The following is an 18,502-nucleotide window of genomic DNA, read 5'->3' on the forward strand; positions in this document are numbered from 1 at the left end:
AAAAATGGCAGTTGTGATTATTCTGCATTATTTCCCCTTTCTCCAAGTCAGAGCCTCCTTGCTACTCATTTCTGTATCCTCAGTATCTAGCATACTGTCTTGAAATGCCTGATTTCATTTATTCAAAGACATACCTTTTTTTCACTTTTAATAGTTTCAAAATCAGGAAGGGCTTTCAGCTGATGGAGTCTCACAGTTTAATTGACAGCATTTTTTTCTTAGAGGAACATTAAGAAAAAATAAAAAACCCTATGTGTCTTACAAGCAATGGTGTCTAAGATTCAGTGAAATATGATAGTCAGTACTCAAAAACATGTTTGTAGAAAAAAAAAGTACCAAGTATAGGTAAGAGATTAACAGATTCTTTAGAAGTTTAGAGAAGAGAAAGGTCACCATGAATTGAGGGGCACAGGAGTGGCTGAGTGGGTGGGCAAGGATGTTTGCTGGGTCTTGAAGGATGAGGAGGATTTAGCTAGAGAGGTGAGTGGAAGAAACATTTCATTGGGAGAAAAGGTCAAGGGCCAAGATTTAAAAATTCAAAGCAGACCGAGCAACTCCACTCCTAAGTATGTACCCACGAAAAATGACAACATATGTTCACACAAAAACTTGTACATAAATGTTCACAGCAGCATTATTCATAATAGCCAAAAGGTGGAAGCAACCCAAGCGTCCATCAAAGAATGAATGGATAAACAAAATGTAGTATGCTCAATCAATGGAATATTCTTCCACCACAGTAAGGAATGAAGTACTGACACATGCTACAACATGGATGAACTTTAAAAGCATCATGCTAAGTGAAAGAAGCCAGACATAAAAGATCATATATTATATGATTTCATTCATATGAAAGTTCAGAATAAGGAACTCTATAGAGACAAAAAGTAGATTAGTGGTTGCTTAGTGCTTGAGAGAGGGGTGGTAACTAAAGTTTACATGTTTTCTTTTGGAGGTAATGAAAATGTTGTAAAATTGATTGTGGTGGCAGTTGCACATATACGTGAATATACTAAAAACTGTTAAATGCACAAGTTATGTGGGCATCTGTATCTCAATAAAGCTGTTTTTTAAAAAAAGAAATGAAAATGCAAAGTGTGTTTAGGGAAAAGCATAGAGATTTCGGAATAAGAGCTTTCTCCAGGGGTGTATTGGGAGATAAGCAGAGAAGATGTGATGGAGCACGATGAATTCCAGTCTAACAAGTTTCAGCTTAAACTTTAATGGGGGGGTGGATATTACAGGTGTCTGATTACAGGAGTGGTTTGTTGAAAGTTATATTTTAGGAAAATAAATTTAACGGTGGCGTATTCCAGGTGGGAGGAGGAGCAGGGAGATGCGTTTGTAGCTGCCACAGTACTAGTTGTATGAGTTAGATAGGGCTGCACCTATGGCTCTGAAATTTTTAATCAGCATTTTTTTTTTTCCCTCAAAAGCCAACTTTTCCTTCAGTGGTGATCACTATGTAGGGAGATGTCTGATGGCTGCATAACCCATGTCCAGCGGGACTTAGAGATTGTCTCTCGTTGTCTTCCCCAGGGAGGAATCATGGGCATTGAGATCTACTGGGACTGCAACCTGGACAGGTGGTTCCATCACTGCCGTCCAAAATACAATTTCCGTCGCCTTGACAACAAGACTGCCAAGGAGTCCTTGTACCCTGGTTACAGCTTCAGGTAACAGTGCTCCAGGTCAGACTTGCCCAGTGACTGGCCACCCTTGGATCCCCAGGGACCTTCCAGGCCTGGCTGAATTGTATCCTCAGCAGCCAGCAAGACTAGTTTTGGTTCCCAAGGCAACAAGAGGAATGTAAAAGACTTCCTCTAAGAGCTAGGCAGTGACTGAATTTTTGTATGAATTATTAAAGAATTGCACACTCTTTGTAAGATAAAAACAAAACTTGGGAAACAGAGAAAAGCATAGAGAAGAGGATAAAAATCACCCATAATTCCTCTATCCTGAGATAATTGAAGATAACCCTCTGGTGAATGTTCCTTCGTCTAACCAATTGTTTTGTAAGGCTTATATGAGATCATATCACATTTATAGTTTGGTATTCTGGGGGGGGGGTTTCATATGCCAGGTCACTCAAAATTCTTTGTGACCATCACAGTAATTATCATCGTATTCCATTGTGAGTGTAATGATAACGTTAGCTACAACTTAGGGAGGGTATTCTATATACCAGGCATTTATATCACCATCACTAAACCTCACAACCACCCTGGAAGGTAGATATTAGTGTCCTGGGGAAAGCTGAGAAAGGTGAAATGATCTCCCTTAGACCCACAGCTAACAGTATGAAGCTCCATAATCCTAACCTAGATCACTAAGACCTTAAAACTCACCCTTTCCCTTCCATCTCATAATTTTCTCACCATTCCGCCATTACTGGATATTTGCGGTATTTCTGATTTTTCTTTATAAATAACTCTGTAGTGTATACCTCTGTACATATATCTTTGTTTGAATCCCAGATTATTTCCTTAGGATAAGTTTCTAGAAGCAGAATTATTGGATCAAAGGTTATGAGCATTTTACCATATGCTTTCAGGTTTTAAAAATACTATATGGCTATATTTTTCATTTCTCGGATTTAAATTCAGTTCTTTTTCAAAGCCACCTATTACTGTTTCAGTGAGATCCATTCTTAGCTTATGGATCCTACTCCTTTTGTCCAATCTACTGTATAACCCCTTTCACACTGAACTGTAGCAACGCGGATGGGATTTCTCTTTGTGGGGCTTTGGAATATTTGTTGGTGGACTTTGGCAGAAATGATCATGTGCAAAGTTTTGCGTGTGCCATGGGATATGGAGACATTCCTCTGGGGTGATAATTTAATTTTGTAGTTGTTCCTGCCAGGACTGTATGGCATCTATCAATTACAAACCAGTTTTTAGTTTAATTTCTTGGTGCTGGGTGTCTTCACTCCACTAGAAGTATCCCATCCCTGCTTCCTTGCTAAGTAGGGCATCTGCAGCCTCAGCTCCTTTCCCAAGAAGTATGTTAAGACTCTAGCTGCTCAGATACAAATCTGATCTGGTACTCCTAGGGTTCACGTGGCTTTAGTCCCCACTTACCACTCATCTCTAGCACCTGCCCTTCCTTGTTTTGAGCTCAATAATATATTGATATGACTTTAAAAAATACTTTATCTTGCACTTCTTTGTGTAAGTGCAGTGGGGTGGGAGGTGGTAGTGGAGGTGGTGAGGCAGCCTGCCATCTTGATTGGAAATCCTTTTGGTGAGAACATTTTTTTTTAATAAATTTATTTATTTTTGGCTGCGTTGGGTCTTCGTTGTGGTGTGCGGACTTTTCATTGTTGTGGCTTCTCTTGTTGCGGAGCATGGGCTCTAGGCACGTGGGCTTTAGGAGTTGTGGCTCGCGGGCTCTAGAGCGCAGGCTCGGTAGCTGTGGCGCACGGGTTTAGTTGCTCCGCGGCACGTGGGATCTTCCCGGACCAGGGCTCGAACCATGTCCCCTGCATTGGCAGGCGGATTCTTAACCACCGTGCCACCAGGGAAGCCCAGTAAGAACATCTTAAAGACTCCTGATACCTTGGGTAACATTGCTTCCTCACTGCAGTTTTGTCTAATTTTTAAGGTTCTTTGTAGTACATCGCCTATGCTTCTAGCTTCTGGACTTCAACCCTATGAATTCACTAGAATTCTGGTTCATTTTCACTCTTGAGCTGGCTAGTGCTGGTTTTGTGCTGATCTATTCTTGTTTTGATGCTCTGCACAGTTCAGTCCTCTGCTCCTGACTTTTTCCCATTGGTGATCTTTTGCCCCTAACTTAGTTTCCATGTTACCTCCTACGTCTGGATAATATTTTCAGCCTGTCCCTACAACACAGGGCCAGCAGTAATTTGGCCTCTCAGTTTGAGGCTTATAACACAGTCTCCATGACCTTTCATTTCCTGTGGGAGCCAGGCAGGGGTTCTGTGACTGTAGTTGTGGCTGGTCATTTTGTGCTCTGGTTCCAGACACAAAGCAGGCTTTTGCTGTTTCCTTTTCAGAGAGAGTTGCTGAGTATATCCCTCGGTTATACAATTTGCTTAAGAAGCTGGTAGGACGTTGATACTGGCATTCTTCATTCATTAAATATATATTGAAGAAAAAAATATTTGTTGCCCCAATGGGTATACATTGGTAAACAAAATAGACAAGTTACTGCTTAGCATATATCCTAATAGGACATGACTATACATATAAGACAAAAATATAATAAAAAAACTCCAAGTCAACATCATTAGTCACCAGGGAAATGCAAATTTAAACCACAATGAAATATAATGACATGCCCACCAGAATGATGAAAATTAAAAACACTGGAAATTCCAAAGGTTGGCAAGGAGGAGGAACAACTGGAATTCTCTTACTTTCCTGGTGGGAGTGTAAAATGGTACAACCACATTAGAGAATTGTTGGGAAGTTTCCTATAAAGGTAAACATACATCTATCCTCTAAACCAGAAATCCCACTCTTAGGTATTTACCCAAGAGAAAGGAAACATATCTCCACAAAAAGATTTGTACATGAATGTTCACAGCATCCTTACTCATAATAGGCAAAACCCAGAAAGAGCCCAAATGTGCAATAACAGGTGAATGGAGAAATAAATTGTGATATATTTATATAATAAAACACTACTTAACATAAATAAAAATGGAAGAAATTACTGATTCACACATCAACATAGATGAATCCCACAGACGTTACGTTGAGTGAAAGAAGCCAGACCTGAACGAGTACATTCTATAATGCCATTTATATGAAGTACAAGAACAGGCAAACTTATCTGTGATGATAAAAGATAGAACAATGGCTGCTGGGCTGGGGTTTGGGGGTAGGAAGGAGAAGTAGGAACCAATTGGAAGGGAGCACAAGAGTTTTCTGGGGTAGTGGAATGTTCTAGATGTTGGTAGGGATCTAGGTTACATAGAGTATTCATTTGTCAAAACTCATTGAATTGAACCCTTAGGACTTGTGCATTTTATTATTATATGTTAGTTATACCTCAATAGAACAAACAAATCCAACAAAACCATTTCAGATGATGATAAATACTTCAAAGAAAATCAAACAAGATAGTGTGATGGGGGTGTGGGGAAATGCAACCAGAAAAGGCCTCTCCAAGCACAGGATAGGACCCCCATAGGCATCATGCACTTTCCTGAGGACTGAGCTTTCCTAGTTAAGAGAAACTGCACACATAGGAGTCCATGTTAGGGAATCAACTTGCAAACATATTAGCTTTTCTGAATACTTTTAGTACTAATGGTCTGGACCAGTGGTTCTCAAAGTGCGGGTCCCCACATCAGCATCATGTGGTATCCTGTTAGAAATGCAAATTCTCAGGCTCTACCACAGACCTACTGAATCAGACACTCTGGGGATTGTCTTCATAAGCCTTCCAGGTTATTCTAATGCAAACTTAAGTTTGAGAATCACTAATCTAGACCCTCGATACTCAAATGTGATCCTGGAACCAGCAACATGGGCCTCACCTGGGAGCTTGTTATGATGTACAATCTCAGCCCCCACTCTCAATTTACTGAGTCAAAATCTGCATCTTAAGATTCCCAGGAGACTCATGTGCACGTTAAAATCTGAGAAGCACTGGTCTAGACTATATTTTCTAGCATCCCAAACATACTTCCTTCTTAGATGATTCATCTGACTATATTTTCTTTCTACAACCAGGTTGCTAGCTGCCTGGGAGAATGAATAACATAAAGTGTCTACTTAATCTGAGCATGCAAGTACAGGCCAAAGTACACGTGCACGTGCAAACACACACACACACATTCACTGCTTCCTAACCCTTCTGCTAGCACTCTTATTGAGTTCTGGAGGGGTCCACTTAAGCAAATGGCTCTATTTATATTTTATTTAAAGCAGCATCATTAACTGGCAAGCAGGCTTCAAATTTTGTTTTTGTTTTTGTTTTTGGCCTGCACAATGTTCTGAAAGTTGAGACATTCTATGTAAAAATATGGACTTCCTACTTTTTTTGAAAATTAAACTATTTGAAAAAAATCAACCCATTTGACAACACTGGCTTCATATTCCACAGGGAGCACTCAGCTAGAGCTGAGTATCAGTGGTTCCCTTTAGAAAGGCCATGTGGCTCTTGGTTTGCCATGGTCCTCACCACTCCTTATTGCCTCTTACCTGGCTGCATCACTCATTTCTGTTATCTGGCCCCTATAGGCATTTGAGTTTGAGACCCTTGGCTAAAGGCTGGCTGAGATCAAGATGTAAGAGGATTTTGCCTTCTCCGGGTCAGTGGAATTCCATCCAGGGCCCTGAAACTAGCTCCTAGTTTAGGTAATGTTTTGATCATTCCCAGCTGCTCTACTGAATAGGCTTGTGGCCATTAGCAAAAAGAGAGGCCTGGATCAGTGGTCCCCGACTGCCCTCACAGGCTGTTTTTACAGCAATCAGCGGACGCATGCAGGGCAATGGACCAATCAGATGTTATCAAATGTTCTTCAAGTCACTGAGCTAAGCCTAAGAACATTAGCTCCTGGAGAGATCTGAGCTTTCTGAAGAACTGGTTGTGATGTTAATATTCTTTTAGAACAAAGTTTTAGAGCATTGGTTCTCTGGAATAAGCACCAGAAGAAATCTTTAGCCAAAAATAGAATGTCAAGATCTGACAGGTAACTGGACAAGTTATTGTCAAATAGCCACACAAAAGGGAAGGATGTTAGAGGTTATATGAGGTTTATGAGAAAACATAAATTTCTAAAACATAGGAAGTTGAAGGAGTTGATCACGTTGCAGAATTTTGTCCTTTACCAAAAGATCCATGGCAAAAGATCCTTTTTCAATTATTCAGTTTATTTACAAGATGTGTAAAGCAGGGAAGACCCACACAGAACAGAATGCCTGATGTGCTTCTCTGCTTCTCAGAATGGGTGTGTGTGTGTATTCATTTCCTATGGCCGCTATAACAAATTACCACAAACTTGATGGCTTTAAACAACAGAAATTTATCTCTCACAGTTCTGGAGGCCAGAAGTCCAAAATCAAGGTGTCGGCAGGAACATACTCCCTCTAAAGTCTCTAAGGGAGGATCTTTCCTTGCCTCTTCTAGCTTCTGCTGGCTCTAGGTGGTCCTTAACTTGTGGCTGCATCCCTCCAGTATCTGCCTCCGTCTTTACATGGCATTCTCCTCTGTGTTTGTTTCAACTCTCCCTTTCCTTTTTCTTATAAGGATACAGCCATTGTATTTAAGACCCACCCTAAATCCAGGATGATCTCATCTTGAGATCCTTAACTCATTTACATCTGCAAAGATCCTATTTCCAAATAAGGTCACATTCACAGGTGCAGGGGTTAGGCACTTGGACTTATCTTTTTGGGGGGCCATTATTCAACCCACTACAGAGTGTAAAAACATCCTTGCCCAGGGCCTGGTGTTCTGAGTGTGGCCCACTGATCACCTGCATCAGAACCACCTGGTACCTTTCCTGGAAATACAGATTCCTAGAAACACCTCACACCTTTTGAAACCACCCTTTGGGGGTGAGGCCCAGGAATCTGCCTTTTGAACACACTTCCCAAGTGATTCTTGCCCTCAGTTTGAGACCCACTCTACAAAGACGCTGAAAGCAGAAATTCAAGTATTTACTATACAGTGTTAACCTTCCAGCAAAACAGCTTGCATAGAGAGATAATGCAACCCTGAGGCATGGAGTGGTGATGCATGCTTGCTTTGTATTTTAAAAAACAAATCAATTAATAGAGCAGAAGAAAGTACTGTCATGGAGTGAGAACAATCAGATGCAAAGAAACTGAAACCCCTTTGGCTAGAAACAGGCACTGAAGCGCCAGAGAATATCTAACTGATCTCAATGTCAGATCGTGAGTTTAAAAAGAATAAGAATTTCAGATGTTCCAAACTATATTTTGGCAGAGCATCTGTTTTCTGTTTTCTTCTCTCCCCACACCTGTAAATAGATTATGAATTAATAACTCAAAGAAAATATATGTCCTTACCTAAAAACAGCCACCAAAAGTGGTAAGAGGGAGGGTCAGATTTAAAAGTTTTGTGAGGCCTGTGGCTTAAGCCTTCCTAATTATTCATGAAAAACAAAACATGACACTTTCCCTGACTGTAGCACTGATGAGGGCTGCATATTTTGGGTGACTGTGATTTGTGCCCAGGTCTTAATTTATAAAGGTGACTGAGTAGTAACACAGAGAAGTCAATGCCCTTGAAAGAAGAATTTCCCGAGAGGTGGGGCACACCAGGTCACACAGGGCCACAGGGAGAAGCACCAGGTTTGGTCAGGGGTTAGCAGGAGAAAGGGGAAAGCACAGCCCAGAGCCTTTACTGTGTTTTCTGTGGGAAAGGAAAGGCAGGGCAGGGGAAACAGCTTAGGATTGGCTAGTTTGAGTAATGTTGGTGGGCTCTGGGCTACAGGGGTTGTCTCTGGTTGTCTGGTACCTGGCCCTGGGCAAGTTAGGGCAGGGGAAATGTTGGCTGGGTGTGTGAAAGTTAGATACAGAAGGTGGCTGGAGATATGGACTCAGGATTGGTCAGAGGGTTTGTAACATGATTTTCACATACTTGCAAAAGCTGGATGGCAGGGGGCATGTAAACAACATTGCCTGCTAGTTTGGCCCTGGTGATAATGGATGCCAAACAGACAAATATAGAATCTTAAGAAAACACAGTTAGAGCAGATTGCTGAGGGGCACCTGTTCCCAATCCATTCATTAGTATCTAAGATTCACCCTCCCCCTCTTTGTTCTAGAAGCTAAACTTTTCCCTCTTAGAGAATGATCAGAGTGCTTGAAGTTATTTTTTTAAATTTCTCTTGTTGTTAACCCTGTATTGGTTAAAAATTGTTCATTTTAATCTTAAACTAAAACACAGACTTTCCATCATCCTGTGATGCTGGAAGTAGAGAAGGTGACGTGGAGAAGTGGTGCCTTGGTTCAAGGTGAAGAGACAGAGAATTTCATGGGTTTGGATTGTGTTCTTTCCTTTGCCAACCAGAGCAGAGCTAGAAGACGGACAAAGAAGACTAGATCGGCTACTGGTTCGGTTTTTCTTTTCATAAAATACCAGCACTTCCAGAGAGATCTTTATAAATATGTATCCTTTTCCTCCTACAGATATGCCAAGTACTATAAGGAAAATAATACCGAAAAGCGGACCCTGATAAAAGCCTTTGGGATCCGTTTTGACATCCTGGTTTTTGGCACCGTAAGTCTCTTCTCGCTTTCAGCCACCGGCATCTCCGTTCCTATGACTGTGTCTTAATTATTGCTGTAGTGTCTCAAAGGGTGAATGTTTTGGTCATAGTCGTTAGCTGGCACTGTGCATCTTGCATGTGGGATCAGAGAGGGGGAAGAAATGTTCTTGTTCTTGGACAAGTCATCTAATGAGTACAAGAGTGGGCTTGGGGAGAAAACCTAATACTCGATTTTCAATATACTCTGATGCTTAAAAAAGAGAGAGAAAGAAATCCCTCTGCAAAATACTTTGTAAGGAATCCAATTCAAATGGGCTTAGGAAAAAAGAAGACTTTTTTTTTTTAGTTCACATAACTGAAAAATCCAGAGGCAATTTTCAGGCTTCGGACATCATGAATCCAGATGTCTTAACGACATCATCAGGAACCTGCCTCCCTCCATCTCTTACATTTGTTCTCCTCTGTTTTGGTGTCATTCACGGCGGGTCATCTTATGCAGTGGTGTCAGCGGCTACTCATACCTTAGCAATTTAGCAACCTCAGTGAAAAGAGAACATCTCAGCAAAAGCTTCAGCAGATGCCACTGGCTTTGACTGGCCCAATGTGGGCCAGATGCTCACTGCTGAACTGTGACCAGGGTCACTCGCAATGGCTGGTCTTACATCAGCCCTGAACCAGTCCCTTCCCCGCAAACTACATGGACTGAGTATGGACACAGATGGTTCTCCAAAGGAAAACGGGCATGCTGTCTCCAGAAGGAGGGGATGCTGGGTATGCAAAAATCAACAGATGCCCACATACCTTGTCTGACAGCGTATTATTTATGTAACATGGTGATAAGCAGCACAAGAATCGATGAGATATAGTGAGAGGACACAAAGACACTGAGAATAAAAACCACAGGGACATCTATAGGAAGAGTTTGTGCAGACATTCCTTCCCTCTGTTTCCAAAGTAATCTCAAATCACTTTTAGGGAAAGCTCTTTTGAAACCCTCACCTTGAATGGAATAAAAAACTTTCAATGGTTCTCCTCTCAATGTGTGAGTTCCAGTGCTTATTTGTTTAAAACATCCATGTTTTCAAGCACATCCTGAAAGGCAGAAGCAGGAAGAATGGGATTCATATTTTCAGTCTCCTTAATCTTTGTTGCCGTGAACACTTTGAATGCATCTGTCAAATTCACGGCACTAGACTCCCTCCTCTGCTGGAACTTACAATTACATGTTAGAGCAAAAGAGCATTGCTCTGAATTTCAACCGGGTAACCTTTTGTACTCTGTTTCCAGGGAGGAAAATTTGACATTATTCAGCTGATCGTGTACATCGGTTCAAACCTCTCTTACTTTGGTTTGGTAAGGGATTCTCTTTCTCACATTTTATGAAAATGATTTGGCAAAAGGAAGTTTCACTGACATGGTGCTTGTCTGGGTTTTTCCCAGGGCACTGTGTTCATTGACTTTCTCATCAACACTTACTCAAATAAATGCTGTCGATCCCGTATTTATCCCTGTTGCAAGTGCTGTGAACCCTGTGCAGTCAATGAATACTACTACAGGAAGAAGTGTGAATCCATTGTGGAGCCAAAGCAGGTAAGGCTTGCTGTGTCTATGGGATGTTAAAACACCTGTATGGCCCACTGGACCACGGAGAAGTTTGCAAAAATAAGGCCAAGGGCTTCCCTGGTGGCGCAGTGGTTGAGAGTCCACCTGCCGATGCAGGGGACACGGGTTCGTGCCCCGGTCCGGGAAGATCCCACGTGCCGCGGAGCGGCTGGACCCGTGAGCCATGGCCGCTGAGCCTGCGCGTCCGGAGCCTGTGCTCTGCAGCGGGAGAGGCCACAACAGTGAGAGGCCCGCGTACCGCAAAATAAATAAATAAATAAATAAAAAATAAGGCCAAAATCATAGGTGTAATCAATCCCATGGTGTATAATTCTCTGAACTCTACCCCAATCCACCATCTCTCAGATGAATCCTTTAGTTTTAGTGAAGAATAGACACAAAAATGGAGAAGAAAGATATAGGGAAAACAAATTTTTATGTTCCAGGATTTGTCAGTTTTGTCAGATTTATTAAATTGGTTGTGCAAAAAAAGTATAATGACTTTGGAGAACAATTTGTAAATCTAGTAACATTTAAATGGGACATACTTTACAGCCTGGCATTTCCACTTCTCTATACCTGCCTTAGAGAAACACTCACATGGGTACCCACGTAGTACACATGTACCAGATGTCCATCACAGTGCTGTCTGTGACAGTGAAGGGGAGCATCTGCCCAAATGTCCAATAGGTGAATGGTGATATAAATTATGATAAATCCATAGTAAGGAAGGCCTGGTACCAGTTTTTAAAAATGAGGTAGATTATAATAAAAGCAAACGTTTACATAGCATTTCCAGTGCTACGTATACATTAACTCACTGAATCCTCACACAACCCTACAGGTAGGTTTATGGGATTATGATTATTAGCAGAACTCTAGATAGGTGCTATTATTATCTCTTTCTATAGATGAGGAAATTGAGGCACAGGAAGGTTAAATAATTTGCCCAAAGTCATAGAGTTAGTAAGTGGCAGAGCTGAAATTCCAACTCAGGCAGGCTGGTTTCAGAATCCATGTTTATAACCACTATGTTATAGGTACTGGCATGAGCAAATATCCAAGACATTTGTTGACAGGAAAAAAGCAAACTATGGAACAATATATATGGTATGATATATAGGTTAAAAAGCAACAATACACATAAACTAATTCTATGTTTTTTCTACATGTATATTATATATGTCAATTTATATACACACACATATAGATTCTGTATATTTTCTACATGTATTATACACACACACATATAAATGTGTGTGGGGAGGTAATATACGTATAAAAAAAGGTGCTGGACACTCATAAAAGTGATAACAGTGGGGGCTTCCCTGGTGGTGCAGTGGTTGAGAGTCCGCCTGCCGATGCAGGGGGCACGGGTTCGTGCCCCGGTCCAGGAAGATCCCACATGCCCCAGAGCGGCTGGGCCCGTGAGCCATGGCCGCTGAGCCTGCGCGTCCGGAGCCCGTGCTCCACAACGGGAGAGGCCACAACAGTGAGAGGCCCGCGTACCACACACACACACACAAAAAGTGATAACAGTGATTGCTTCTGGAAAGGAGCCTAGGATGGGGGAGTGGTCAGAGTGGTCAAATTTTAGTTCACCTGTATGGTTTTGGTTTGATTAATTTGGAATTTACTACATTGACTCCATGATTTCCTCCAATCAAAGAGAAATCTCTGGTATTTAAAAACAACAGAGGGTTTCTTTCTTTTATCCAAGAACATTGCTGTCCTTTTTTAGCAGCTGAATGCACAATTCATTGTTCATTGTACATGTATTTGCAATTAAAGTAAAAGTTCATCTTCGCAACTAAAATTAATCACCATTTCATGGCCCAAGATGGGATGAAATTTAATGAAAATATAAATAATTTAAGATTCAATAGTATAACTTTCTGGAGATATTCAACCTAGAGTAACTGAAATTGAGGGAACACAACAAAGGAATTTTACATAGCACTTGGGGGACCTACAGATATTAGGCAGTAAGCTGTGGATACTCTAAATCTACAAATTAAGGTGCTTGGGGATCAATTTCTGATTTACCTTTAGACTCGGAATCATTCTTTCTTTGTTAGCAAGAGTTTTTGGTTAGCTTGTGTAACAGGTTGTCATTTGGAAATAGGAATAACAGTTGCCTTTAGATATGTTCAGATATGCAATTTGTGATAATTCTGAACTAAAGTTGGTAACATTTTAATCTTTATTTCCTAGACATTAAAATATGTGTCCTTTGTGGATGAACCCCACATTAGGATGGTAAACCAAAGGCTACTTGAGAGAAGTCTGCAAGATGTTGAAGGTGAAGAAGTGCCAGTAAGTTATTTCGTCTTATTTTTTTTCTTCTGGGTCACGCCACGCAGCATGCAGGATCTTAGTTCCCCAATCAGGGATCGAACCCGTGTCCCCTGCAGTGGAAGCACAGAGTCCTAACCACTGGACCGCCAGCAAATTCCTGTAGTCTTTTTTTCTTTTTTAAGAGAAAACTTACTATTTTATTTATTTATTTATTTATTTTTGGCTGCATTGGGTCTTCCTTGCTGCGTGCTGGCTTTCTCTAGTTGCGGCGAGCGGGGGCTGCTCTTCGTTGCGGTGCATGGCCTTCTCATTGTGGTGGCTTCTCCTGCTGCAGAGCACGGGCTCTAGGCGCACGGGCCTCAGTAGTTGCGGCACACGGGCTTAGTTGCTCCGCGGCATGTGGGATCCTCCCAGACCAGGGCTCGAACCCGTGTCCCCTGCACTGGCAGGCGGATTCCTAACCATTGCACCACCAGGGAAGCCCAAGACTTACTATTAAATATAAATATATCTAGAAATGTGTATAAATCACAATTGATGACAAAGTAAACCACATGTAACAAGCACCCAGTTTTAAAAAGTGACTATTACTAGCAGAAGTCCCTTTTATGCCTCCAAATTACTACCTTCCCTTAAAAGTAGTCATTATCCTGTATTCACGGTTAGTTTTACCTCTTCTAGAATTTTTTTATTTAAAAATTATTTTTATTTTTATAATTTTTAAAAAATTTTAATCCTATAGTATGTATTCATTACATACTCTGTTGAGTGTCTGGCTTCCTTCCCTCAATATTATTTTTGTGAGAGTCATCCATGATGTTGTGTATAGCAATGGTTCATTCTCGTTGTATAATTTCCATTTTATAAACATTCAATTTATTTATCCATTCTATTGTTGAATGAACTACCTATTTGGGTAGTTTCCACTTTGGGGTTCATGCCAATGATGCTGCTACAGTAAACGTATGGCACCTAAGGGTGGAACTGCTAAGTCATAAGGCAGGTGTGTGTTCAGCTTTAGTAGATACCACCTAACAGTTCTCTGAAGTGGGTGTTCATTTTTTTTTTTTTTCGGTACGCAGGCCTCTCACTGTTGTGGCCTCTCCCGTTGCAGAGCACAGGCTCCAGACGCGCAGACTCAGTGGCCATGGCTCACGGGCCCAGCTGCTCCGTGGCATGTGGGAGCTTCCCCGACCGGGGCACGAACCCGTGTCCCCTGGCATCAGCAGGCGGACTCTCAACCACTGCACCACCAGGGAAGCCCTGAAGTGGTGTTCGAATTCACATTCCCCCCATCAGTTTTGGCTGCTGGACATCTTCACTAACTGCATTAGTTTTCTACAGCTGCCATAATAAATGACCACAAACTAGGTAACTTGGAACAACAGAAATTTATTCTCTCACAGTTCTGGAGGCCAGAATTCTGAAATCAAGGTGTCAGCAGGGCTGTACTCCCTTTGAAGGCTCTAGGGGAGGCCCCTTTCTTGCTTCTTCCAGCTCCAGGAGCTTATTACACCTGTTAGGATGTCCAGTACAATACTGAATAGAAGTGATAAGACCAAGCATCTTTATCTCATTCCCTATGTCAGAAAGAAAGTTTTTTACTTCACTATAGTACTTGCTGTAGGTCTTTTTATTTTTTCCGGCCTCACCCCACGTCTTGCGGGATCCTAGTTCCCAGACCAGGGATTGAACCCGGCCCACCACAGTGAGAGTGCCACGTCCTAACCAATGGACTACCAGGGAAGTCCCTGCTGTACGTTTTTAAAGAATGCGCTATCAGATTAAGAAAATTCCCCTCTGCTCCTAGTTTACTAAGAATTTTTATCATGAACGGATACTGAATTTTAAAATAACGTGTTTTTTCTGCTTCTTTCCAAATAATCAATGAGTTTTCTTTTCTTCTGTCATGTGGTGCATTACACTGATTGGGTTTCAAATATTAAGCCAACCTTGCAGGAATCTGCAATAACATCAGTTTGAGTGCGATGTATGATTCTTTGTATTTACTGCTGGATTCAATTCCCTAATATTTAAGAATTTTACATCTCTTCTTGAGAGAGTCTGGCCAAAATTTTTCCACTCCTGTAATGTTTTTATCAGATCTGGGTATAAAGTGAACTCCTGTGTGTTGGGGTGGGTGTGGTAATATACACATAACCTAAAATTTACCATTTTAATCATTTTAAAGTGTGAAGTTCAGGGACTTCCCTGGTGGTCCAGTGGTTGGGACTCCGTGTTCCCAACGTGGGGGTCCCGGGTTTGATCCCTGGTCGGGGAGATGTATCCCACATGCTGCAACTGGAAGAGCCCACATGCCACAACTAAAGATCCTGCATGCTGCAGCGAGGATCCTGTGCACAGCAGCGAGGATCCCGTGTGCTGCGGCTGGGAGCTGGCATAGCCAAATAAATAAATAAATACATAATTTTTTTAAAGAGGAAAAAAAAGTGTACAGTTCAGTGACATTTAGTATATCCACAATGCTGTGCAACCATCACCACTATCTAGCTCCAGAGCCTTTTCACACCCCAAAAGGAAACCTTATATCCATTCAGCACACTACTCACTCACTTCTCCCCAGCCCCTGGCGACCATTAATCTGCTTTCTGTAGATTTCTGTATACATGGATGTACCTATTCTGGACATTTCATGTAAATTGAGTCATACAATATTTGTCCTCTTATGTCTGGCTTCTTTCATTTAGCATAATGTCAAGGTTCCATCCATGTTTGGCTAAACATCCATGTTTAGCATTTGTCAGCACTTCATTCCTTTTTATAGCTGAATAATAGTCCATTGTATGAACATAACATTTTTTTAATCCATTCATCCATTGACAGACACTTAGGTTATTTTCACCCTTTGGTTATTATAATAGTGCTGCCGTGAACATTCATGTACAAGAACCATTCAATTTTAATGTACTTAACTCAGACTTTCTTTGTCTGGTGAATGAAGGTATATGTCACAAAGAATAGACAAAAATGATGGCAATTATGGCAACTTCCACTGGAGGATAACAAATGGATTTTTTCAGAAAAGAGAGCATGGTGAGTGAGAAAGGAGAAAGCAGAGCTAAGTCAACAAATATTTACTGTCTACTATGTGTGGGCACTGTCCTAGGCATTGGGAATGCAGGCAGTAAACAAAGTAAACAGGGCCCCTGCTTTCATGTAGAAGAAGAATCATTAAGTAAACATATCAATTCATAAGATCATTTCCTCCTAACAAACATAGAACATCATTATGTGATAAGAGAATGACCTGCGAGGAGGGGAACTACCTATATCAGGTGGTCAAGGCAAGAAGGTCTCTCCGAAGAGATGTATGTATTGAGGCCTGGCTTTTCTGAATTTCACTTTCCAAATCTGTAATATGGAGATCAGAACACATATCTCACGAGGTTCTCCAAAAGCTTAAATGAGGCAGTGCTTGCAAAACACAGTCCTGATATATACATTTAATAAATGATAGCTACTAGTATTAATGTAATATTAAATGTAATTTTACAAGTTAATAATAAAGTTAAAGAACCTAGAACCCTAGGGGTTGTCAGTGCTGATGGGTTTGGAAACTTGCCTTTTTCAGAGACCCCCGATGGACTTCACAGACTTGTCCAGGCTGCCTCTGTCTCTTCACGAGCCACCCCCCATTCCTGGACAACCAGAGGCTATCCAGCTGCTCAGTGAAGGGGCAACCCCTAGATCCAGTGACTGCCCAAATTGGTGCCAGTGCGGAAACTGCCTCCCATCCCAACTCCCTGAGAGACAAAGATGCTTGGAGGAGCTGTGCTGTCGGAAAAAGCAGGGTGCCTGTATCACCACCTCAGAGCCGTTCAAGAAGCTTATCCTGTCCAGACATGTCCTGCAGTTCCTCCTGCACTACCAGGAGCCCTTGCTGGTGCTGGATGCAGATTCTACCAACAGCCAGCTGCGGCACTGCGCCTACAGGTGCTATACTATGTGGCGCTTTGGCTCCCAGGACATGGCTGACTTTGCCATCCTGCCCAGCTGCTGCCGCTGGAGGATCCGGAGAGAGTTTCCCAAGAGGGAAGACCAGTACAGTGGCTTCAAGAGTCCTTACTGATGTGCTGAGCAGTCATATAACATTGCCTTTGCTTGCACCTTGAGCTTCACCTGCAAAGATGTGTGTCCAGATTTTCAGCCAAAGGGAAATGTGCTTTCCTCCTCCCCCAGCTCTGTTTGTGTCAGAGAGCAAAGTGACCGGGGTAAACAAACAGCAACTAAACTAGAATCCCTCAGCATGGACTGAGAGTCAAGAGATTCAGATTTATATCTCCATTCTATCCCTAGGAAGTTGTGTGATCCTAGGCCTTTAACCTCTGTACCTCAGTTGCCTTATTATCCAATCTATTGTTTCACAGGGATATTAGGAGAGCAAATTGAGACAGTGTACACAAACTCTCTTATTAACGCATAAAGAGCTACATGAACGTGAAGCAGCTCATTTTGAGGTGAGACTAGGATAATGTCCAACTATCAACAAACCCTTGGGTCCTGGTTAAAGAATGGGGAGGATTAAAAGTTTTGGCACAAATTTTTTGGCATTTGTCCTATAGGACCTGAGGGGTTATATCTCCTCCCCTTGTGTCTTGGCAGCCCTGATCACTTTATCCAATGATAAAGTGATGCTGTGTCAGGTTCAGGGTCTTGGTCTTAAGATGCTGTCAGCTTCCACTTCCTGTCCCTTGAAACTCTTGCTGTGGAGGAAGCAAGCTCCCATGTAAAAATCTGCCTATCCTGAGTCCACCCTGCTGTGAAGAAGCCCAAGCAGCCATGTGAAGAGGAAAGATGCCCCCAGCATTCAAGCCATCCAAGCCCATGGAAGAGAAGAAGCCTTCAGATGATTCCAGATCCTGCTAACATACGACTGCAACTGCATCAGACAACCCAAGTGAGAGCTACCCAGTGAACCCACAGAACAAAAATTGTTATTTTAGGGCTTCCTTGGTGGTGCAGTGGTTGAGAGTCCGCCTGCTGATGCAGGGGACACGGGTTTGTGCCCCGGTCCGGGAAGATCCCACATGCCGCGGAGTGGCTGGGCCCGTGAGCCATGGCCGCTGAGCCTGCGCGTCCGGAGTCTGTGCTCCGCAACAGGAGAGGCCACAACAGTGAGAGGCCCGCGTACCGCAAAAAAAAAATAAGTGAATAGCAGGTTTTCGGATCCTCCTGCAGGATTTCCGTTTCAAGGTTTTGGCACTAGAACGGACTATTTCTTTTTTTTTTTTCGGACTATTTCTTAATGACAACTATTTTAAAGAATAAATAGAAAAAAAAAAAAGAATAAATAGAGAACATTATTCAAAATTGTGACTAATGAAGGATCTGTGAGTTTTGTTTTTTTTTTTTTTTTTTTTTTTC

General features: G+C 41.9%; 1 protein-coding gene across 5 annotated transcripts in view; it reads left to right on the top strand.

Annotated features, from left to right (window-relative positions):
• P2RX7 (purinergic receptor P2X 7) overlaps window positions 1-18,502 on the top strand; it is a 49,609-nt gene that overhangs the window by 28,991 nt on the left and 2,116 nt on the right. For 2 of the 5 annotated variants that reach the window (XM_029223805.1, XM_029223814.1), the window contains exons 8-13: window positions 1,540-1,676; window positions 9,138-9,228; window positions 10,505-10,570; window positions 10,658-10,807; window positions 13,034-13,135; window positions 16,710-17,350. In XM_029223805.1, the coding sequence (XP_029079638.1) occupies window positions 1,540-1,676; window positions 9,138-9,228; window positions 10,505-10,570; window positions 10,658-10,807; window positions 13,034-13,135; window positions 16,710-17,207 (1,044 nt within the window). In that variant the 3' untranslated portion in view covers window positions 17,208-17,350. Of the gene's footprint in view, window positions 1-1,539; window positions 1,677-9,137; window positions 9,229-10,504; window positions 10,571-10,657; window positions 10,808-13,033; window positions 13,136-16,079; window positions 17,351-18,502 lie in introns of those variants that run through there. The other 3 variants (XR_003793707.1, XM_029223834.1, XM_029223823.1) reach the window with 3 other exon arrangements.

Source organism: Monodon monoceros, unplaced genomic scaffold (assembly GCF_005190385.1).
Source record: "Monodon monoceros isolate NGI ecotype Baffin Bay Population unplaced genomic scaffold, NGI_Narwhal_1 Super_Scaffold_1, whole genome shotgun sequence".
NCBI classification, from domain to species: domain Eukaryota; kingdom Metazoa; phylum Chordata; class Mammalia; order Artiodactyla; family Monodontidae; genus Monodon; species Monodon monoceros.